The 21,199-nt window shown below is 51.4% G+C and overlaps 4 protein-coding genes and 4 non-coding genes across 10 annotated transcripts; 1 reads left to right on the plus strand and 7 right to left on the minus strand.

The window, feature by feature from the left end:
• Nucleotides 1-834: 834 nt before the first annotated feature.
• Nucleotides 835-2,392, plus strand: SOX15 (SRY-box transcription factor 15). The gene is made up of 2 exons (XM_004376213.2): nucleotides 835-1,355; nucleotides 2,043-2,392. Exons 1-2 carry the CDS (start codon nucleotides 835-837, stop codon nucleotides 2,188-2,190), a joined length of 669 nt encoding a protein of 222 aa, XP_004376270.1. The 3' UTR covers nucleotides 2,191-2,392.
• An 11-nt stretch (nucleotides 2,393-2,403) lies between these two features.
• MPDU1 (mannose-P-dolichol utilization defect 1) lies at nucleotides 2,404-9,189 on the minus strand. The gene is made up of 7 exons (XM_004376026.3): nucleotides 8,165-9,189; nucleotides 4,491-4,556; nucleotides 4,179-4,311; nucleotides 3,771-3,856; nucleotides 3,517-3,635; nucleotides 3,299-3,409; nucleotides 2,404-3,154 (listed from the first exon to the last, which is right to left on the minus strand). Exons 1-7 carry the CDS (start codon nucleotides 8,322-8,324, stop codon nucleotides 3,029-3,031), a joined length of 801 nt encoding a protein of 266 aa, XP_004376083.2. The 5' UTR covers nucleotides 8,325-9,189; the 3' UTR covers nucleotides 2,404-3,028.
• Nucleotides 9,190-10,060: 871 nt separating this feature from the next.
• On the minus strand, nucleotides 10,061-12,846 carry CD68 (CD68 molecule). The gene is made up of 6 exons (XM_004376027.2): nucleotides 12,114-12,846; nucleotides 11,586-12,025; nucleotides 11,292-11,411; nucleotides 11,077-11,149; nucleotides 10,795-10,965; nucleotides 10,061-10,461 (listed from the first exon to the last, which is right to left on the minus strand). Exons 1-6 carry the CDS (start codon nucleotides 12,160-12,162, stop codon nucleotides 10,328-10,330), a joined length of 987 nt encoding a protein of 328 aa, XP_004376084.1. The 5' UTR covers nucleotides 12,163-12,846; the 3' UTR covers nucleotides 10,061-10,327.
• An 871-nt stretch (nucleotides 12,847-13,717) lies between these two features.
• On the minus strand, nucleotides 13,718-20,317 carry EIF4A1 (eukaryotic translation initiation factor 4A1). 3 transcript variants are annotated; one of them, XM_004376029.1, is made up of 11 exons: nucleotides 20,163-20,317; nucleotides 18,714-18,762; nucleotides 18,190-18,322; nucleotides 17,456-17,595; nucleotides 16,333-16,501; nucleotides 15,873-15,982; nucleotides 15,298-15,441; nucleotides 15,077-15,214; nucleotides 14,825-14,914; nucleotides 14,489-14,568; nucleotides 13,718-14,375 (listed from the first exon to the last, which is right to left on the minus strand). In XM_004376029.1, exons 1-11 carry the CDS (start codon nucleotides 20,183-20,185, stop codon nucleotides 14,231-14,233), a joined length of 1,221 nt encoding a protein of 406 aa, XP_004376086.1. In that variant the 5' UTR covers nucleotides 20,186-20,317; the 3' UTR covers nucleotides 13,718-14,230. The 3 variants fall into 3 exon arrangements, with proteins under 3 accessions (XP_004376086.1, XP_012410944.1, XP_023586871.1); XM_012555490.2 differs by lacking the exon at nucleotides 20,163-20,317 and adding an exon at nucleotides 19,479-19,528 and having other exon boundaries at nucleotides 13,719-14,375; XM_023731103.1 differs by lacking the exon at nucleotides 20,163-20,317 and having other exon boundaries at nucleotides 13,719-14,375; nucleotides 18,714-19,005.
• On the minus strand, nucleotides 14,642-14,782 carry LOC111820525 (small nucleolar RNA SNORA67). Its single transcript, XR_002824078.1, has one exon. It is a non-coding gene; the product is annotated as a small nucleolar RNA SNORA67 (small nucleolar RNA).
• LOC111820521 (small nucleolar RNA SNORD10) lies at nucleotides 16,068-16,203 on the minus strand. The gene has a single exon (XR_002824074.1). It is a non-coding gene; the product is annotated as a small nucleolar RNA SNORD10 (small nucleolar RNA).
• Nucleotides 17,007-17,150, minus strand: LOC111820514 (small nucleolar RNA SNORA48). Its single transcript, XR_002824067.1, has one exon. It is a non-coding gene; the product is annotated as a small nucleolar RNA SNORA48 (small nucleolar RNA).
• Nucleotides 18,042-18,165, minus strand: LOC111820515 (small nucleolar RNA SNORA48). The gene has a single exon (XR_002824068.1). It is a non-coding gene; the product is annotated as a small nucleolar RNA SNORA48 (small nucleolar RNA).
• Nucleotides 20,318-21,199: the final 882 nt, after the last annotated feature.

The following is a 21,199-nucleotide window of genomic DNA, read 5'->3' on the forward strand; positions in this document are numbered from 1 at the left end:
AGGGAGGAAGGAGCCCTGGTGGTGCAGTGGTTAAACACTCAGCTGCTAGCCGTGAAGGTCTGTCTGCCAGCCGCTCTGTGGGAGGAGGATACGGCAGTCTGCTTCCATAAAGATTACAAGCCTTGGAAACCATGTGGGGCAGTTCTCTGCCCTGTAGGATCGCTATGAGTTGGAATCCACGGCAATGGGTAAGGAGGAGAAGACATTCCTAGCGACCAGACCAGTGCTGGAAGGCTTGACATCTAGGTGTTGGGTGGGGAGAGGCGTGGTACCCTGAGGACAAGTGTTGGGGACTGGGAAAAACAGGACACCTGGGGTTGCCTAGGGGAGGGGGCAATGTTGGCGCCCTTAAGAAGGTGCGGTCTTCTGGGAGGGACTAGGGAGGAGTCTCTTTAAAAGCTGTTCCTGGGGCTGGTTTGCCAGCCAGACTGTTGAGTCCTGAGAGGGTTGTGGCTCCTGGGCTGCATCGCCCACAGCTGCAGGAACTCCAGACCAAGAGAGGCCTCACTGAAGGAAGGCCGGGTCGCCAGCAACGAGCAGGAGAGGGACTGTGAACTGGGAGACCCGAGAGGTGGAGGGTAAGAAAAGCACAGCCTCCAGCTCGGGGTACCAGACTCAGCAAGACCAACTCTTCAGTGTGTCGCTTCGCTGGGAGCAGGGTCTCCATTTTAAGGACTCTGGACTTGGGGACTTTTTAAAGACACGAATTTCTCCGTGATAACTTCAGACTAGGAAGACGCTTTTATTAATCAGGATACTGGATTTTGGGATCAACGGTTCACTTTGGAGGGGAGGGCGTTCAGTACGCCCTCTTAAGGTTTCCCCTAGCCCCCCATGTCGCTACCGGCTTCCTCACAGGACCAGGCCTGGAGCCTGGAACCTTCTGCTCCCATGGCGCCTTCCTCCCTGTCTTTGGGGTCTCAGGAGCCGGAAGGTGCGGGCAGCCCAGTGGTCGCCGCCAGGCTTCCCTTGGAGAAAGTGAAGCGGCCCATGAACGCGTTCATGGTGTGGAGCTCCGCCCAGCGCCGCCAGATGGCGCAACAGAACCCAAAGATGCACAACTCGGAGATCTCCAAGCGCCTGGGCGCACAGTGGAAGCTGCTAGGCGAGGACGAGAAGCGGCCCTACGTGGAAGAGGCTAAGCGGCTCCGGGCCCGGCACCTGCGCGACTACCCCGACTACAAGTACCGGCCCCGGCGCAAGACCAAGAGCCCAACCGCCAGGCCGCCCCACTTCAGCCAGGGAGGCGGCGGCCTGGCTGGCGGCGGGCCGGTCTATGCGGCCACCCAAGGGACCAGAGGCTTTGGGTACCAGCCCCCCAACTATTCGACAGCCTACCTACCCGGCAGCTACAGGTGTGTGGGCTGGGGATGTGGGGTGAGGGAGGAGGAACTTGCGTTCCCTCCTGGCGCCTGGGTTGGGGGGCGATGCCAGAAGGCCTGTCTGGCAGGGGCCCTGAGCCCACCCAAAGCAGAGGCCACGCTGGGCTGTCTGGGGGCAGAGGGCTGCAGCTGAGGACTGACAGACACCATGTCCCCCGCCCGCAGTGCCCCGTGAAGGGCGTTGTGGGAGAGTTCCGATGGCTCCTAGAGTCTTCCTAGAGGCCATTTCTATCTCAGCCTGGAGGTGACGGCCCCTTAGGGGCCGAGGACAGACCTCGGGATGTGACTATGTTCTAGTTATCTGGATGCCCTGTTCCCTCCCTGCGATGGCCCGAGTGTGACCTGGCATCCTCTCCCAGCCTCCAGGGCAAGGAGAGGCCAAGCCCAACTCTGCCCTTTCCCGATCTCCTGTCCCAAAAGGAAAACAGCCGCACAACACAGAAGCCGCTCCAGCGTGCCCCAACAAGGCTGCACAGGCTTGCCTCTCTGAAGTGTCCCAGTGTCTGGTTCTATACCTGACTGTATCCAGAGTGACAGCCAGGTGGGCGGTGGCAAGCTTTACCTCTGTCTGCCCAGAACTGGTGTGGAGCTCCACGTGGTGCAAGACCCCACATGTTGTTGGGGACCCTACCCTCTAACCCTCTGTTTCTCTCTTTTCAGCTCTTCCCACTGCAAACTTGAGGCCCCCTCAGCGTGCTCCCTCCCTCAGAGTGGCACCATGCTCCAGGGTGAGCTGTTCAACCCCTATCGCTCCTACAGACCCCCAGGCTCTCCCACTGCCTACAGCCCTCCCCTAACCCACCTCTAACCCTGGTGGACATGGACCACCCAGGAAGGGCTTCACCCTCCTTTTCCACCCAGAACCACTCCCACTCCTGAGCTGCAAACTTTTCCTGTGTTGGACCACACAGTTCAGAGGCAGGCTGCATTCTCCCAAAGCCAGGGGAACGACACAACACTTATAGTTCTATTTTTTTATAGGAAGAACTCAATTTTCTATGATTAAATCATGTCTCAGTCTTTATTCCATCTTGCACCCCTCACTGCAGCAGGAACCAGTGCCATCTCCACTCCCTTCCGCCTGGACCTGCCAGAGCAGGAACTTCCTCACCCCTCCCTGAGGCTCTGCCTTAGTCATCCTCTGTCCCCCCTTCTCCTGCCCAGCAACTGGGGTCCAGGAGACAGCCAGGATGGGGGAGGGAGGCAGCTGCAAGCCCCTAGTCCCTTCCACTGTCTAGGCTCTGTCCTCTGGGGTCAGAAGGGAAGGGGAGAGGTGGGAGGGCAGGGTAAGACATTTGTCCAGAAGAGGCAAGAAGCTGGGAATTGCTGCTAAGCGGGGGAATCTCAGCCAAATGATTAAATGGGTTAACAGTACACGCACAGCACTCGGAGCAGCACTCAATAACTGTCAAAATGTCAGCTTGAAAAACTTGACCCCCAGCCTCTCCTTTCTAAGGATCTGGATCCACCAACTATATGTTCCCATTAAAAACAAATCCTGGCTCAAGAAGTTGCAGTGTGTGCGTGTGTGCGTGCGCGCTGGGGGGTAAGGGGGTGCTTAAAAACCACACCAGCAGACCTGGCTCAGATTGGAGGGGAGGGCCTGAGGCTGGGTGGATGAATGGGAATATGGAATGGACTCATCCCTACTGTTCCTTTTTCTGCTTGTGGGGAACCTTTGCATTCCAGTAGTAGAGGAGCTGGGCTGCGATGAGGCCGTTGCAGAGGGAGGAGATCACAAAGGTTCCAGCCATGAGGGGGTCTCCGGTTTCCTAGGTGTAAAGGACAGAGCTAAGGTCACCCTTCAGCATACCCCAAGAAGGGTTCCCCTGAGGACAAAGGTTCCATAGAGGAGGCAGCCTTAGCTGGGATAAGATGAGGTTTTAGTGCCCTCTAGAGGAAAAGGGTACACTCACCTGAATGGAGGTGAAGATCCGGGCCAGAGAGCCCCCAAACAGCAGAAAGACTGTGATGGCTGAGAGTTGGCCTGTGTGCCCGTTGTGGTAGTTGGTGGCTGCCTGGAGCAGCTAGGGGTGGAATTGAGACCCTTGGTTTCCTTGTCTGAATTTCCACATTCTCATTGCTCATGCCCCTCAGCCAGCCCCTCATCCTTCCCCTTGCCCCCACTGCTCACCCTCCCCACCAACACAGCAGGCACATTGGAGGCCTGGAGTAGGGTGATCACAGCCAGGGGTGTCAGCGGTGAGAGCAGTACCAGCAGGACCAGGGTGTAGCAGGCTAGGAGAGCAACACCTGGGGGCCAGAGAGACAAGGAGTCCTCATCAACCTCTCAAAGTCCTCCATTCCAGCTCTCAGTCTCCCCAGGCTTGGGTTCCCAGCAGGGCTCCTGAGAGCCGCAGCCTACTCTCTCACGTAAATACTCAGCACCTTTCACAGTCTGTCCTCTGTAGTGCAGGACCAGGAAACAGATGGTGATGGTCTGGAGCATCAGGAACAGGGCTTCACCCCAAGAGCTGCAGAGTCAAGAGTTGGGGGAAAGTTGGGCCTGGAAAGGGTCAGGAAGAGCCTCCATACCTCATCCATCTGGGGACAATTCTCTGACTCCGTTGTCCTCCACAGCCCTTCTGGTTCCTCAGCAGCCCCCACCTCTAACTGACTCACTCTGCATCCTGGGCGTTCTTGGGATGCTGACCTCCTCTCAGCCTCCATAGGAAGGAACTCCCAATGACTGAATTTCCAGAAGGGCTTAAGTTTTCCAGCCCTTTTATCTCCCTCACCCTACCCCTGCTAGAGTTGTGGGCATTTACCCTTGGGGACAGAGGGTGGGCCCCTCACCTGAAGGGGAAGTTGTTGGTGATGCTGTAGACCATGGTCCCAGTCAAGGCCACTAGTTCCAGCATTACCGACTGAAGACTCAGCCCTTCAGCACTCTTGGCTCCCAGGATTTTAAACACCTGGGGCAGCTTCACTGGGGAAAGGATGGGAAGGGAAGGGTTGAGGTGCTTCCATCCTTGGGAGCCCAACACAACTACACAACTGATTGGGGAGCACGCAAATCCCATTTCCACTTAAATGACCCACCCAGTTTATGGCCTCTCAGCACCCCTGCCCCATCCCAACAGCAGGAAAGGAAGATAAGATACATACCCAGAAGTGACCCAGCCACAATGCCTAGCCCCAGGCCTTTGCTGAGGAGAATCTTGAGGCAGGGGACTGAAAAGAAAAAGAGGTAAACAGGGAGTAGGCCTCCAGGCTTTGAGGAGGCAGCCCAGGGGTACAGATCTTAGTACTCCTATGGGTGGCTGCCCTTCCCTGAGGCCTGACACACCCGCACAAGGAGGCTTTGGGTTGTCTTGGGGCAGGGAAAAAGGCCTGATCCTTGTGCTCCAAATCATCTCACATTCACAACAGTTTTTACCATGCTTTCCCTCCCACCTGATCCTCCATTGCCTATAGAATAATATCTAAACTCCTTGGCCTGACTTCTAAGCCTTCCATTGCTTCTTTGTATAAAGCTGAGCAATTCCCAAGGGAAAAAAAACAAGCCCATTGCCATCAAGTGGATTCTGGCTCATGGTGACCCCATGTGTTAGAGCAGAACTGCTTCGTAGGGTTTTCTTGGCTGTAATCTTTATGGAAGCAGATCGCCAGGACTTTCTTTTGCAGCACTGCTAGGTGGGTGCAAACTTCTAACCTTTAGATTAGTAGTCAAGTCCAGTTTGTGCCAGTGCCACCTTGGCATGTACATCTCCCAAGAGCCCTCCTTTATTTCCCTTCGCTGAGCAACTAGTTGGTCCTTGTCACATGTCTTCTCTTCCTCAAGGACAGGTCTCTGTATCCTTCATTCCTAAACCCCAGCCTCCATCATCAGAGACCTAGGACTGTCCCAGGCCCATACTCAGGGACTTAACCCTACGTTTCCATGCCCCATACTTCCAGTTCTGAAGCCTTCCTCCCAAGGAGCTTGACCCAGTGGAAGTCAGACTCTCACGGGCCATAAATGCAGCTAAAGTGTCCCCCAAGCATAGGGGAGGCACCATGAAGTGACAAGGACAGATTGGAAAGGCTTCCTACAGGGGCTGATGTTTGAAGTGGGCCTTCCTGTTAAGGTACCTCCCAGATAGAAAGAGGAAGAAAGGTAGGCTATTCCAAAATTAGATCATGAGCAAATGTAGAGGTTTAAAGTAAAGCGATCAGAATAGCCGAAGACTTTGGCATTGCTGTTTAAGGCTTGATTCATCAAACTTTTTTTTGGTTGTTAAATTAATTTTTTTTTTTTTAGCATTAATCCAAAAAACACGGAATAATAAATGCTGGAGAGGCTGTGGAGAGACTGGAACACTCATACACTGTTGGTGGGAATGTAAAATGGTACAACCACTTTGGATATCGATTTGGCACTTCCTTAAAAAGCTAGAAATAGAAGTACCATACGATCTAGCTATCCTGCTCCTTGGAATACATCCTAGAGAAATAAGAGCTGTCACACGAACAGATACATGCACACTCATGTTCACTGCAGTACTGTTCACAATAGCAACAAGACAGAAACAACCTAGGTGCCCATCAAGGGACGAATGGATAAACAAATTATGGTATATCCACACAATGGAATACTATGCAACAATAAAGAACAACGATGAAGCTGTGAAACATAACATGGAGGAATCTGGAGGGCATTATGCTGACTGAATTTAGGTCAGTCACAGAAGGACAAATATTGTACAAGACCACTATTATAAGAACTCAAGAAAAGGTTTAAACTCAGAAGAAAACATTCGCTGATAGTTACGAGGGTGGGGAAGGAGGGTGAGGGTTATTTACTAACTAGATAGTAGTGAAGAGTTATCTTAGATGAAGGGAAAGACAGCACACACTACAGGGGAAGCAGCACAACTGGACTAAACCAAAAACTATTTCCTGAATACAATCAAACACTTTGAGGGACAGAGTAGCAGGGGTAGGAGTCTGGGGACCATGCTTTCAGGGGACATCTAGGTCAACTGGCATAACAAAGCTTATTAAGAAAATGGTCTGCATCCTACTTTGGTGAGTGGCGTCAGGGGTCTTAAAAGCTTGCCAGCGGCCATCTAAGATGGATCAATTGGTGCCAATCACCTGGAGTAAAGGAGAATGAAGAACACCAAAGACCCAAGGAAAGTATTAGCCCAAGAGACGGAAAGGGCCACATAAACCAGAGACTTCATCAGCCTGAGACCAGAAGAACTAGATGGTGCCCAGCTACCACTAATGACCACCCTGACAGGGAACACAACAGAGTCCCTGATGGAGCAGGAGAAAGGTGGGGTGTAGAACTCCAATTTTAGTAAGAAGACCAGACTTAATGGTCTGAACGAGACTGGATGAACCCCAGAAAGCATGGCCCCCGGATTCTCTATCAGCTCAGAACTAAAACAATTTCTGAGGCCAACTCTTCAGACAAAGATTGGACTGGACTGTGGGACATAAAGTGATACTCGTGAGGAGTGTGCTTCTTAGCTCAAGTAGATACAAGAGACTAAACAGGCAGCTTCCGTCTGGAGGTGAGATGGGAAGGCAGTGAGGGCTAGGGGCTGGCTGAACGGACATGGGGAATCAGGGGTGGAAAGGAGGAGTGTGTTGTCACAGTATCGGGAGAGCAATTAGGGTCACATAACAATGTACGTATAAATTTTTGTATGGGAGACTAACTTGAAATATAAACTTCATTTAAACTACAATAAACAAAAGAGAATTTTAAAGTAATTTTTTTTTTAAATTATACTTTAGATGAAGGTTTACAGAACAAACAAGTTTCTCATTAACAATTAGTACACATATTGTTTTGTGACACTGGTTACCAATTCCACGTCAACACTCTCCCCTTCTTGACCTTGGGTTCCCTATTACCAACTTTCCTGTCTCCTCCTGCCTTCTAGTCCTTGCCCCTGGGCTGGTGTGCCCCATTAGTCTCGTTTTGTTTTATGGGCCTGTCTAACCTTCGGCTTGAAGGGTGAACCTAAGGAGTGACTTTCAGTACTGAGCTGAAAGGGTGTCCGGGGACCATACTCTCGGGATTTCTCCAGTCTCTGTCAAGCCAGTATGTTTTTTTTTTTTCTTTGGGGGAGTTAGAATTTTGTTCTACATTTTTCTCCAGCTCTGTCTGTAACCCTCTATTGTGATCCCTGTCAGAGCAGTCAGTGGCGGTAGCCAGGCACCATCTAGCTGGGCTGGACTCAGTCTGGTGGAGACTGTGGTACTTGTGGTTTATTAGTCCTTTGGACTAATCTTTTCCTTGTATCTTGTTTTCTTCATTTTCCCTTGCTCCAGAAGGGTGAGACTAGTGGAGTATCTTAGATGGCCACTCACAAGCTGTTAAGACCCCAGACGCTACTCACTAAAGTAGAATGTAGAACATTTTCTTTATAAACTGTTATGCCAACTGAGCTAACTGTTCCCTGAAACCATGGTCTCCTCAAATGTTTGAAATTAAATCTAATCTTGCTCCTGAAAGTTTAGCGATTTATCAACGGTTGAAATGATTTGATCAGATTTTTAGTTTGTTTTGTAAAATGAGTCTTTTCGTCTTTCATTGTCGCTGAACACCAAAAAGCAGCATAAGCTTCGCAAAACAACCACTTGCATCTGATGACTCCTCCTCCTGCTCAATTATGGCGTCCTCCCTCTGTGGAGCCCGAGATACTTCCGCCCCTCTCGGAAGTGACTTCCGCCCAGTACGGCGTGGCAGCAGCCGCAGCCGTCAGTTGATCCCTAGTCATTCCCCCACTTATGGTCCAAGGTCTCTCGAGCAGAACTTGGATCTGATGCTGAGCAGAACTCACCGTGAAGCAAGTCCCACTGGACGAAAAGTTGGTCGTAGCATTTCTCAGGTAGAAGAATCGGAACCAGAACTCGTTTCAGCGGCTCATCCATCTCGGCCGCCATATTGCAAAGGTTGCTTCCGCCAGTCGCTCCAGAACGCCATTGACTTACTCTGCGCATGCGCGCTCTGGGCACGCCTCTTTACTCTTTTTCCCGCGACTGAGCTGGACTGCCATCCGTTCGCCGCTGTTTCTTACACCACCTGCCTTCGGTAGTGTAGAATAGGTCTCATAGAGAGACCTTGTTATGGACGCACCTTGCTGTTCGAATTTTAAAGCGTGCCTAAGCTGTACGCCTGCGCAGTTACACCTTTCGTGCCTTTGTTTATGCTTCCATTTCCGAAGCAAAACATCCTTCCTGCCTTTCCCTGTTCCTCCTGCTCGGCGCCATCTTGTCTTCTCCCAGCCAACTTTATATTCTTCGAAGTTGAGAGAGAAGGAACAGGAGTCTCCAAAATGGCGTTGGATGGGGGCGCTGTAGCTCTCTGTCTCCTGTTCTCTCGGCGTCTCGGCGTCTCCAGACAGTCTGCGCCGGGAAGCCCTCCATAGATGCCAAACTGTGCGCAGGGCCCAACGCTTCTTCCTTCTCTGGTTCACCCAGGCCTTGGATTATGGGTGTACCAGCAACTACGGGGTCCAGGACAATGGTGCAGAGGATGAGAGGGGGCAGGCGAGCCTAGCTTCTGGGGAGGGCCCTCCCAAGGCCCCCCCACCGTCCTGCAGGCCCAGTCCCTGAATCACTACCCCACGTCCAGGGCTGGCAGCATCCGTTAAGTCCAGGCAGGGACCTGTTTCGGCTCCCACCCCATTGGCCCGAGGGCGCCGCCTGTAGGCCAAGGCGCGCTCCTGTGCTTTTTGGGACCGCTGCAGAGGAAGGACTTCAGCGGAGTTCAGTGGTGGCTCAGCCCCGCTGGGGGAAGGGCGCCTGGCGGAAGCGCTGCGCCCCGCAGTCCAGCTCTGGGACACCGACGCGCGGAGTGCCATCGCGGTGGAGGTATGCCTAGCCATCACGCTGTGGCAGCTGGGTGCCTACAGCGTGTTTGATGCTGTCAGTCCCTACTTTGGTGTCTCCGTTCCGCAGTCTGCAAGGTCTTACGGATGTTTGCGGGGCGGTGGTGTGGCCCCCACCACGTGGAGACCGCTTGGCCCTAGTGGCTGTTTTCTGTAGCCTCATGAGGCTCCCACAGCTGGCTGGACTGAACATCCCCATCCTGGCTCCCAGTGATGACTCCACAGCCAACTTACTGGCATTCACTGGTGGTGTAGGACTGTGGCAGTCCGGGACGCCCTTTCTAGAATGGACCTGGACACAAACTGCCTAAGAGTGCCATCCTACTTTCCCCAGGTACAGGGAGCATCGGACTGACTCATTGGGTGGCTCAAGCTGAGGGCATGCAGTTCCCAGGAGCACCTAGGTTAAGAGTGCGTATGGAGATCAGAGTATCCCTTGCTCCTGTGGTTGATGAAACCTTTTGCAGGTGGGTGGGATAGGAGCATCCCAGGGGCAGCAGTGGTTTAGTCAGACTGTTCAGTTAACCCTGGACACAATGGACAGAACATTCTGGTGGCACAGGAGCTACTGGTGCTACCTTTGGAAAAGAAATGACAGCTGTGCCCTTCCCACCTACGCTTCTTGCTGCCTGCTGCACCCTTTGCCGTATATGAGTCTGGAAGGAGGTTGCGTACATGGCTGGCTCCACTGGATTGGTGGGGTGAACTGGAGCAACCAGTGGCCCCAGAAGAGGAAGGAAGTGGGGAGGTGTGGGAGATTCAACACCAGTGGTGCCAAACCCATGAGGGCATTTGGTCACACACTGACATTTTCATCCCTCCTCACCAGCAGATCCTGGCTTCCTGAGACTCAACCGTGGAAGGCACAGAAAGATGTGAAAAGAAACTCATGGCTTTTAATCCTGGCAGGACAAGGGAAACCAAGGACAAAAATTTGAGTAGGTTTTACTACTCTCCTACTGGGGGTGGGGAAGGGAAATTTGTCATATTTAATAAAACTCCCGGACTCCTCCTGGTTGCATTATCTCTATTTTTGCTCAAGACAGGGAAGGAAGATGACTTTGTCTTTGAGTCAGCTGCATGGTGAGGAAACGCAAAGGTTGGGGGAGATGCTCAGAGGGGCTGGTAAGTGGATGGGGGTCTCCGGACGATGCAGAAGGCAACAAGCACCAGAGTGAGGAGGCCGAGGAGGACCAGCCCGATGATGAGAGGCAGTAAGATGGACCGGTCACTGGGGCAGGAGAAACCTAGCAGAAAGACAAGGCAAGTAAGCATTATAATGGTGGTGTCTGGGATAAAGAGGTGGGAGAGAGGAATGTGGGGGGTGGTGGGAGGTAGGGAACTGGACAGGGTGTGCCTGAGACTGGTGAGGAGCTTACCAAGGTGACTCAGAGCAGTAAGTAAAAGGACTGAAAGGGCAGAGCCTGCTGTAGCAGAGGGGAAGGCAAATGCCCTATAGCCATGATGAGTCTGAGAGAGGGAAATTTGGGGGTATAGGAATGGAGATAACTGGCTTATGGGTGTGGAGAGGTGCTTTCAGTGCAACAAGAGAGTTCTAGGAAGGAAATAGTAGGTCTTACTTGGCCCAAAGACCCCTGTGGAGGGCAGCTGAGCAGCCTGTAGTTTCAGGAAGAGCAGGTCAAGGTGGAAAGTTGGTGAAAGAGTGATGCTTGCATTTCTGCAGCTGAAGCTCTGGCCCAGGGGGGCTTGGAGATCTCGAAGGGATGAATTCTGAGCCGAGAATGTCCACTCTGAAAGGGTGAGGGTCAGATCCAGATCCCCCTCCCTATCCCCCAGCTTAGGTCCCTCAGGAGCCCAGCCATCTCATGCAAGTAGTGAGAAAGGGAAGCAGGGTTACTCACGTGTTGCCTTGGGGAAGGATACATTGTACTCCACAGCCATGTAGTTCATGTAGACAACACTCTGTATTGGGTCCTGGGGAGGGGAATAGGAAGGCTCAGGGCAGCAGCACGAAGTGGCATCCATGTCCACATAGTAAAGAGCACAGCAAGGAGTTGGTAGGGATGGGTGCTTGGAGGGTCAGAGTGGGGATGAGGGTGGAGTCATAGAGCTGTACCTGCTTGAAGCCAAAGCGGAGCTGTCCATAGGGGAATGAGAGAAGCAGATGAGGATGGGCACCCTCACAACTTCCCTGGACCTTGGTTTTGTTGGGGTTCAGTACAGAGACGCCCCACATCTGCAGAAGTTAAATGATTAGTGTCATGAGACTATAAGGCTGTGCCGCCCACGGTTCCCTATTCCCTCATTCCTACCCTGTATTTGTCCCTTTCTCTACTCTTCCTCCTCCCCTTTGAACCAAAGCAGGACTTGCCTCCTTCCCTTCACATCCCCCACCATATTCTAGCTTTACCTCTCCTCCATCCTGGGTTGGGTAGAGGACGTGAATCTGAATCTGGGCTTGGAGCCGGACACAGGGCTGGGAACCATTATGCCACATGTAGTCTCCTATAGCTTCCTTGGAGCCTGGGGTAGGCCCTGGAGAGGGTGGAGGTGGTCCCGGCTCAGGGGAAGTGGTGATTCCTGGGCTGGTAGCAGTGCTGTTACTTGTTGGATGAACTGTGGCATTTCCATGACTGGTGGTGGTGGCAGGATTGTGAGTGACAGTTGTGGGTCTGTGGCTGGTGGTGTTTGTGGTAGTAGTTCTGTGACTGGTGGTTTCGTGGCTCTTCGTAGTTCTGTGGCTGGTTGTTCCAGAGCTTGTTGTGCTTTCTGTAGCTGTAGGGGTCACCGTGAAGGATGGCAGCAGAGTGGCTGATTTTTTATGAGGACAGTCATTCCCTGCGCCTTTGGCTTTCGGCAGAGAGGGGAGAAGCTGGTTAGCAACCCATAGGCAGATGCCTTCCCAGGGGCTCCCTCCCTTCAGTCACCTCTTTCTTACCTGCTAGTAGCCCCAGCAAGGCCCCAGAGAAAAACACAGCCAGCCTCATGGCAGAATCGCCTCACCCAAAGTCCGAAAGTCTAACTAGCCTCTGCCAGTACTAGTCGTTTGCTCAATCAACCCTATTCCGTCTACTTGTTTGGGAAAAGGAGGAAATGAAAGTCTTACTTCCTGTAACTGAGAAAATACCAACCCCCAGCTTGACTCAGGCACCTCAGCTCCAGCCACCAATCTCTTAGTCATTAAGTTTTTGTCATTAAGTTACAGGATTGGCCCTGCCTTCAAAAATGGGAGGTGTATCAGGGCAAAGTCAAAAATATCACACGGGTACAGTATAAGATGGAGAAAGCTTTGGGGCGGTTTGTCCTTAGAGACCAATTCGTCTACCTTAGAAAAACTTGATCAGCAGTTGTGAAGAGGACAAGCAGTACAGAATCATACAGTTGAGAAACAGTAGCCCTCTCATGAAGTATTGCCAATAGGGGTTGCAATTCAAAACCCTGCTGAGATTTTGCATTTCCACCCCAGATATACTGAATCAGAATCTACATTTTAACAAGATTCGTGTCTTAGGTGTACATATATATTTGTATGCTTTGCAGTAAAGCGTACAAACATATAGATTTATATCAAAGGAACAGCTCACACGATTGTACAGGCTGGAACGTCCCAACTCTGTGGATTAGGACAGAGGCTTCTCCGGACTCACGTAGCCATAAGGGCTGGTGAACCCAAGATTGGCAGGTCGGAAAGCATGGCTCTTGCTCACAGGTTACAAGTATCAACCAATCCCAAGACTGGCAGGAAAGACCACAAGGCTTCTCCCGATTCATGTGGCTGCAGGGACTGTCGAACCCAAGATTGGCAAGCCCAAGAGCAGGAATCTTGCTCACAGACTGTGAAGGTCCCAAGATTGGCAGATAAGCTGATAGCTCCAGTCCCAAGAACCGGAGGTCAGACGAACAGGAGGCAGCCGCAGGATCCAGAGAGCAAAAAGCCAGAATGTCTTTTTATATTCAGATGCATGCCACGCCCCCTAGGAAACTCCCTTTTCAACTGATGAGCTACTCACAGCAGACTCAATCATGGGAGCGATCACATATAAACACTGAGAATCATGGCTCAGCCAAGTTGACACACAATCTTAACCATCAGAATCCCCAAGTGATTTGTATTGTAAAATAAATTTTGAGAACCAATGCTCTACTAGTTCTTAAAATTGGCCCTGAACCAGCAGCATTAGCTAGGAAATTACTAGAACTGCAAATTCTCAGCAGCAGCTTAAACTGAAATGAACCAGTTCAAAGCCCTGGATATAGTAGAACCACTCTTTTCCTCTTTAAACTGATTATTCTCAATCACTTCCTTAGAAGTAATTACTTCACTTGTGATAGTACTCAACCAACCCCTTACTGTAAGGGTCACGTTGTTAAGCTAACATTACCATTTTCTCAGGACTGAAAAAAATGGCCCTGTATTAATCTGGGCACCTCAGGTGGTAACAAAGTAACACACTAAAAAGTATCTGGTGAAAGGGAGAACTGAGATGTACCCAGTAGCAGGTGGGAAAGGGAAGGAGAGGTAAGAAATGAGAAGCCCAAACAGGCAGTTTCCAAGTCATTTTATTCAGAATTTTGTGTGTTTCCTGAATCAATAAATACTATACAAAACAATGTAAAAATGGCTACCATTTTTCTCTCCCCTGCTCCCCCCACCTAGGAACAAAACCCTGGGCCACCTCACTAAAGGATTATCCCTCTAGATTTGGTCCAGCAACTGGGGTTGAATGACATAACCCATTGAATCATTTTCAGAGGAATTTGGCTCAGGTGGGGAGAGCCTCTGGGGTCTGGAGGTGACTAGGTTCGGGAAATGGATTAGTGTTTTTTGGGAGAAGAGACGGCGCCTGGGGCAAGAGCCTACCCCAAAGAAAAGGGTGTCTAAAATGTTCACGGTTCCTTCTTTTGCCTCAAAAAGTGACATTTATTCAAAAGGAAAAAAAAAAAAAAATGACAAGATGTCCATCCCTTGGCTCCCTTCCCTCCCCCCTCCTGCTCTTCCTCAGCACCCCCCAGGACTGGACCCTGGCCAAGGCAAGGTAGCAGGACAAAGCCCTCTCATATGAGGTCAGCAACATTGAGGGGCATCTCCTCAATTGAGGTGTTGTAGAAGGTCTCAATGTCTCGAAGAGTCCTCTTGTCTTCTTCTGTCACCATGTTAATAGCCACACCCTTTCGGCCAAAACGTCCGCCACGACCAATTCTGGAAGTCAACGAAAACACCTCAGGATGAGTGGGAAAGGGAGTGGGCAAAATCAGAAGCTTCAGGTCAGAGATTGGGCAGATAAGAGGTTAAGTATCCAAATCCACACTTACCTGTGGATATAGTTTTCCCTGTTGGTGGGAAGGTCATAGTTGATGACTAAAGAAACCTGCTGCACATCAATGCCTCTGGCCTAAATCAAGAAAGAGAACAACCTCAGCAGATGGATGAAAAAAGGACAATCCAGTTAGAAGGAACTTTGGTATCTATGTAGGCAGCCAAAGAAGGCAAAAGGAAAGACATCCCCTTCTCCCCGGAAGACCTTGGGCATGCCAGATTTTATTCCAAGTTGCTACTTTCCTGAGAGAGGCACTAGCTGGCCCCTTGGAGAGGGAATCACCTTGGATTTTCCCTTCTTCCCAGTCTTCTCCAAATTTCCCTCTACTCACCAGTAGGTCAGTGGTAATCAGTACTCTGCTAGAACCAGAACGGAACTCCCTCATGATCACGTCTCTTTCCTTTTGGTCCATATCTCCATGCTAGAATAGGAAACAGAAGGATGTAGCAGGTAGGCACATGGGTTTTGGGAAGACTGGCTTTAAGTGGGACCCTGGGACAGACAGATACACGCGTACAGAAGCTAAAAGAAACAGATTTGCCAACATCTGGCTGGTAGCTGGGACACGGCAAGAAAAACTCACCATGGCGGAGACAGTAAAGTCTCGGGCGTGCATCTTCTCAGTGAGCCAATCAACCTTCCTCCGGGTGTTAATGAAGATGACTGCCTGCGTGATGGTCAAGGTTTCGTACAAATCACACAGTGTGTCCAGCTTCCACTCCTGGGGGGCGGGGGGAGAGAAAATCAGTCAGGGGCTATACCCAACAACTTATTACCAGGCCCGCCTCCTGTACTAGGCCCCACCTCACGTTCCACATTGATGTAGAATTGGCGGATACCCTCCAGGGTCAATTCTTCCTTCTTGACGAGAATACGAATGGGGTCCCTCATGAACTTCTTGGTCACTTCAAGCACATCAGAAGGCATTGTAGCTGACAGCAAAACTACCTATTGGAAAAAAGATCATCTTTGGGGTTGGCAGACAGTATGTAACACCTGCCTCCTCTTCCCTGTCTTGTGCTGTCAAGCAGATTCCAAGCTGGCAATTCTATAGAACAGAGCAAAACTGCTCCATACATTTCCTAGACTGGAATCTTTACAACAGCAGATCACCAGGTCTTTTCTCCTGCAGAGTGGGTGGTAGGTTCAAACTGCCAACACCTTTCAACTAGCAGGCAAGTGCTTAACCACTGTGCCACTGGCGCTCCTTCCCCCTTCCCTAGTCACATATAAAACAGAAGTCAGCGCACATAACAACTTTAAGTCAGACTCCGGAATTCTTTATCGTTCCTTTTGCACTCGCTTTTACTCTAACTGCATTATTATCTATATAGGAATTATCAGCTACACAAGCAAGTCTCTGTAAATGTCTTTCTCACCTGAGTATTGCTGTTGAGCTTTTGGAATATATCGTAGATCTGGTCCTTGAATCCACGGCTTAACATTTCATCAGCTTCATCCAGTACAAACATTTTGATGTATTTGGGAGCTATAGGAAACAAGTAATACTTATGTTAAAAATACCATCTCCTGATAAAACAACAAGAAAAGAGGACAGACAGGACAGGTGGTCTGCTCTCAGAATGCTACGATTGATCCTTTGCCTTGACCCCTACCAGGTCAGACAACAGCCCTGGGAAGTAGAACACTACCTGGGCTGAGAACAGGGATGCCAGGCTCAGATGACACGCATGGGGTTCATCACAGAGCAGCTCTTGCAGAGAAAGGAAAACTAGCACCCTCAGGAATGGAACCGTGGCTTAAGTTGAAAAGACTTGGAAAGCATGCACTAAGGGGGAAGTGACCTTGGGGACTGGAAAACCTGGAGAAGGTACTCACAAAGGTATCTTCGATTAAGCATATCAAACACACGGCCCGGGGTACCCACGATGATATGGGGAGCCTCCATCTGTAGCTTCTGCACTTCAGCACGTACATTGGTGCCCCCAATGCAGGCATGGCAGGAGGCACCCATGTAATCTCCTAATGCCATCACCACCTTCTGTATCTGAACCCAGAGAAAGATAAGTGCTTATATATTAGCTGCAACTGTGCCAGGCCCGATTTGAGTGTTTCTCATTTACTCCTCCCAACAACCCCGAAGTAAACACTATTAAAACATTTTATAAATGAGAAACAGAAGCAGGTTAAATCCGCTATAGATCATACTGCCAGAAAAGTGGCAGAGACGTGTTTGAACTCAGTCTGATTACAGATTAACAATAGTGCCTCTCAAAGAAAAACTCTTAACATACTTTTCTTTTTTACTCTGGATAGTTGGACCCCTAAATTAATTTTCTGAAAGCCAACTGTGATACATTTATCACACTTCATAGTAACCAGTCTTAAAATGATATATCTTCATTCCACTGCACCCCAGCAACAGAACCTCAGCTAGGTGGCATATTCACTCTTGAAAAGCATGCTTTGCAGACATAAAGGCCCTAAGATAAAGTTCTATTAGAACTTTCTGATTATTTTTACCCAGAAATTAAGAGTTAAACATTAGAATTTTATGTGCCCTAGGCATGAAACAGCTCTGGCCACAACCCAGGCATCAAGCTAGGATGAACAAAGGACTGCAAGTCTGCTCTGCCCCTGACTGATATAAGAGCACCACCACCAATCAGGTGTCTCTTTGCCCATAGCCAGGGGTTTGTTCATGAAACAGCCACTAAACTTGCTCTGCCAGCCAGACTCCATCCAACAGCTGTCCCATCTGACTCAGGAAATGGGTGGAGGAAGTGGTACTTGTGTTTGGGTAAGAATGAGCTTGTAATTAACCTGACAACCCATTTTCCTGAAATTAGGTCACCTTGTCTTCCCCCACCCCACCTAGCCTACACTTCAGTTCTCCTTCCAATGGGGCGGTGGTTGGGAACACACCTTTCTTGAATTCTGGATTATGCTAATCATTTCTAAATCAGTCCTTCACGCGAAGGCAAAAAAGCCATCCTCTCACCTGCTGGGCCAGTTCTCGAGTGGGAGCCAGGACCAAGGCCTGCGTGGCCTTTAGATCCAATTCAATCTGCTGCAGAATTGATATGGCGAAAGTGGCAGTTTTCCCAGTCCCAGATTGGGCTTGAGCAATCACATCATAACCTAGACAAATGACAACTGAATGTGGTAGACAGCACACAGATCATGGAACATTCAAAGCCCTGGCACCTGTTTAATGAAAGCAAGCAACCAATAAATGGAACTATGTGCTAAGCATTAAATGCTTTGCTATTTTTTACCTTACTACAAAATAGTTGGAAACCTTGGTGGTGTAGTGGTTAAGAGCTATGGCTGCTAACCAAAGGTCAGCAGTTCAAATCCACCAGGCACTCCTTGGAAACCGTATGGGGCGATTCTACTCTGTCCCATAGGGTCACTATTAGTTGAAATCGACTCTACGGCAACGGGTTTGCTTTTTTCTTTTAACAATAGTTATGAAATGGGAACAGGTCTGGAAGTTGGCCTACAGATAAGACTACAGAAACAAGCATGAGCACGCTAAAATACTACTTTATCGAGCGGAAGTCCCCCTCTAAAGCCCCTGCAACCCATGGGTCCATGAACCAGGCATGAACCTAAAACCAAGCTGGGATAAACAAAGAGACACTTTGTTCCTGGATGATATGAGATGAGCATCCCCAACCAGGTGCCACTCAGGTCAGGGAGGGGGTCCAGCATCGGCTCTGGGACTCTCACCCTTGATACAAGGAAGAATGGCTCGCTGCTGAATGGCAGAGGGCTTCTCAAAACCATAGGCATAGATGCCTCGGAGCAGGGACTCTGAGAGGTTCATGTCATCGAAGCTGTCAACAATCTCATTCCAGTTACTCTGTAGCAATCGAAAAAATTAAAGCTTGGTAAGTGAAAGGTGGGGTAGCACTAGAGTAAATAAGACCTCGTGCCTGCACTGACAACGCAGAGTCCACGACCCCTCCTCCCTCCAGGGAAGCCACCTGGCTTCGATGGTCTAGGAAACTACTTGCCAACTGTAAAAAGGGAGGAGAAGACCCAATTTGGATGGCATACTCTTAGAACACAAGACTTTCTGCAGGCCACTATAAAGACTCAGACTTCCCTTGGAATGGGACTTAAGTACTTGCCTCAACTCTCTGGTTCTGCTTTTAGTTTAAACTTAAGTTACTGAATGATCACCGTAGGAACCAGGAACTGCCTTTCTCAGAAATGAATGAAAAGCTGTGATGGCAGGGGTCCAGTCTCACCTCGATGACGCCTTCGGGCTCCATTCCATCGGGGCCACTGTCTCTAGATCTGTCGATTAAAGCATACATTTTGTCCCCTGCCGGAGCCAGGTCAAAAATCCTAACAGTTGAGGATCTTTCTCCGAGCAACCGGCCCTGCATATTACCAGCCTTCATTCCCCGACCCAACTCCCACCAGTTCCCAGACGACTCAGCGGGAATGCTTGAAAACTTGAGTTAGGTTTATGTCCCATTCCAGAAGCAGCTCAGGCGAGGCCGCCCCCGACAAGATGGGGTAACCCTCCTTGAAAACCCAGAGGCTAGAAAGTGTACCGCCGTGCTGACAGAGCCCGGATATGGTGCTTGCCACCGGGTCCACGTGTCCTGAGCCCGGCTTGCTCAAAGCCCAAGCGTGCACCTCCCACCACGGCATCAGCGCACCGGAAGTCCCGCCCTTCACATACCAGATTGGAGAGTAGGACATCCCCTTCCCCTCACGTCATTACGCCCGCGCCCTCCCCCACTCCCTCCAGCGGATCCCCCCCTGCTGGCGGTGCCCGGATGTGGGAGGCCGCGGGCGGTGGCGGACTCGCGCACAATGAGGCCCCAGCCGAGCGAGCGAAAGGGGAGATTGCACAACACTCAGAAGCGAAGCAGACTGGGGGAGGGGAAAGCCTCAGGCAGCCATGTGCTCGCTCCCTCGACCACCCGGCGGCGTCTCCCCCCTCCACGGAACAATCCACACCCTGCCCGCCCCCGTCGCGAAATGGCGCCGCCCTCCCATACCTCAGGCCGCTCACCCCCGAAGTGGACCTGCCCATCCGCAGTTTGCCAATTGCCCGGCTTGTGCGGCAAAATGGACCCGCCCGCCCGGCGCCGGGTGGGCTCCTGGCGCCTCACTCGACCGCTCCTCGGGGTTAGGCTCAGTCCTGGCCGTCAAGAAAACCAGCACACTGAATGGCTGGTTTCTTCTTCCCCCCGACCCAGATTTCACCCGCGAAGCAACTGGATTTGAGGACCCCGGCACCCCCGCCTTTAGCGAGTGGTACCGTCAGAATCCTCCGGAACAGCAAGGGCACGCGAGCTCTACCCCCGTCAGTGAGAGAACTGGATTGGCCGACTCTGGCCACGCAGAGCCGCGCCGCTTTTTTTTCCCATGCTAGGTCGCTACCTAGTCTCACCACTCACCGCCGAGGGTTCGAGCATCGTACCACTCCGGGTCCGCGGCCCCTTGACTAACTTCGTACGCTAGGCCCCGAAAGCCAGCCTGTCCCCCTCTGACTAGGCCCTGGGTGGTAGCGTCGGCCGCGGATTTTCCTTCTCAGGTCCCCCCGGACGGCTTTTCCCGGCTCGGTTTCCCCCGCTACCCCGGGAGGCCTAGGGCGGTGGGCCTCAGCTCCCCCTGGCGGGGCCCTCAGGAAGATAGCGGCAGGGTAAGTAGCCACAACCTCTCCCAAATGGCTTTCTTACCGGGTATCCTGACTCGCAGACATGATCCTTAGACACTAGGGCGGAGGGCCCGCCTATCGACAACTTATAGAGCGCCCGGCCCCGCCCCAGCCATCGCATTGGCTTGGCCGCCTCGGCCCCGCCTGCCGGCGCTCAGCAACTTAGCGTGACGTTAGAGGGTAGGGGCTCTGGTACCTAGCCGCCATTGGGCAATTTATATGTTCGTCATGGTGAAGACCCGCCCCGCGGCCCCATTGGCTGAAGGGCCCGCCGTTCTCGCCGGTACGGAAGTGACATACAAAAGTCAGACCTCGAGGCCTGGCAGCCATCTTGGGGCCCTGTACCCTTACACGTGGGGAGGCAATAGTGCCCGAGTCATGTGGCCTAGTAGGTCCTATCACGCAAGTGGGGGTGGGGGGGAGACGAGGTCTCAGTCTCCAGGGACTTCCGGGCTCCCGGGATTACCACTTCCCTTTACCTCCACTCCAGGTCTGCCCTGGACCCAGATTTTATGTTCTTCCCTGTAGCAAAGATAGAGCCCATACCGCCCCGACGTGTTCCGCGTGTACCCATCAGAAGCCATACCCAAGAAGCTGGGCGGAGAGGAGGTCCTGTTCTAAAGGATTCCACTGGCTAGAGGGAGGAGGAGAGATGGAAGAATCTACTGCTGGGCTTAAGGGTGGTTTGTGTAGCTGTCAAGAATCCTGGCCATCCCCCTCCCCAGTCCCTTCAGTTCCCAGTGCCCCAGGTTCAGTACTTCTCACGCTCCCTTGTTTTTAAGGCGTACCTACTTTCCCTCCTTTGGGCCCTGTGCTCCCGACTGGGGGATTCATTTGGGTGGTGGAAAACTTGGTGTTGGCACTACCTGAGCCAGAGATGGGAATTTGGCCCCGGAAGTCTAAAGATCCAAAAGAGGCTAGCTAACACCACTCACTGGAGGAAGGCCTGAGATAAGAGTATATCCACTACTTTGAGGCCCCTTAAGGAAGACCACCACTTACATATCTCCAAAGGATCCTTTATTGACCAGAGCAGAACCGTGGCATTTATATATATAT

Source organism: Trichechus manatus, unplaced genomic scaffold (assembly GCF_000243295.1).
Source record: "Trichechus manatus latirostris isolate Lorelei unplaced genomic scaffold, TriManLat1.0 scaffold00040, whole genome shotgun sequence".
NCBI lineage: Eukaryota > Metazoa > Chordata > Mammalia > Sirenia > Trichechidae > Trichechus > Trichechus manatus.

Coding starts and splice junctions, on each gene's coding strand:
- SOX15 (XM_004376213.2), top strand. CDS start 835: ATGTCGCTACCGGCTTCCTCACAGGACCAGGCCTGGAGCCTGGAACCT. Junction 1,356..2,042: donor TACCTACCCGGCAGCTACAG/GTGTGTGGGCTG, acceptor CTCTCTTTTCAG/CTCTTCCCACTGCAAACTTG.
- MPDU1 (XM_004376026.3), bottom strand. CDS start 8,324: ATGCGCAGAGTAAGTCAATGGCGTTCTGGAGCGACTGGCGGAAGCAAC. Junction 3,410..3,516: donor CTGCTGTGTTGGTGGGGAGG/GTGAGCAGTGGG, acceptor TTCCACCCCTAG/CTGCTCCAGGCAGCCACCAA. Junction 3,155..3,298: donor GGATCTTCACCTCCATTCAG/GTGAGTGTACCC, acceptor CTTTACACCTAG/GAAACCGGAGACCCCCTCAT.
- CD68 (XM_004376027.2), bottom strand. CDS start 12,162: ATGAGGCTGGCTGTGTTTTTCTCTGGGGCCTTGCTGGGGCTACTAGCA. Junction 12,026..12,113: donor CTTGCTGGGGCTACTAGCAG/GTAAGAAAGAGG, acceptor CTCTGCCGAAAG/CCAAAGGCGCAGGGAATGAC. Junction 10,462..10,794: donor CACAGGGGTCTTTGGGCCAA/GTAAGACCTACT, acceptor TCTTTCTGCTAG/GTTTCTCCTGCCCCAGTGAC.
- EIF4A1 (XM_023731103.1), bottom strand. CDS start 18,869: ATGAAGGCTGGTAATATGCAGGGCCGGTTGCTCGGAGAAAGATCCTCA. Junction 16,502..17,455: donor CTCGAGAACTGGCCCAGCAG/GTGAGAGGATGG, acceptor CTCTGGGTTCAG/ATACAGAAGGTGGTGATGGC. Junction 15,442..15,872: donor AGCTCAACAGCAATACTCAG/GTGAGAAAGACA, acceptor TTTTTCCAATAG/GTAGTTTTGCTGTCAGCTAC.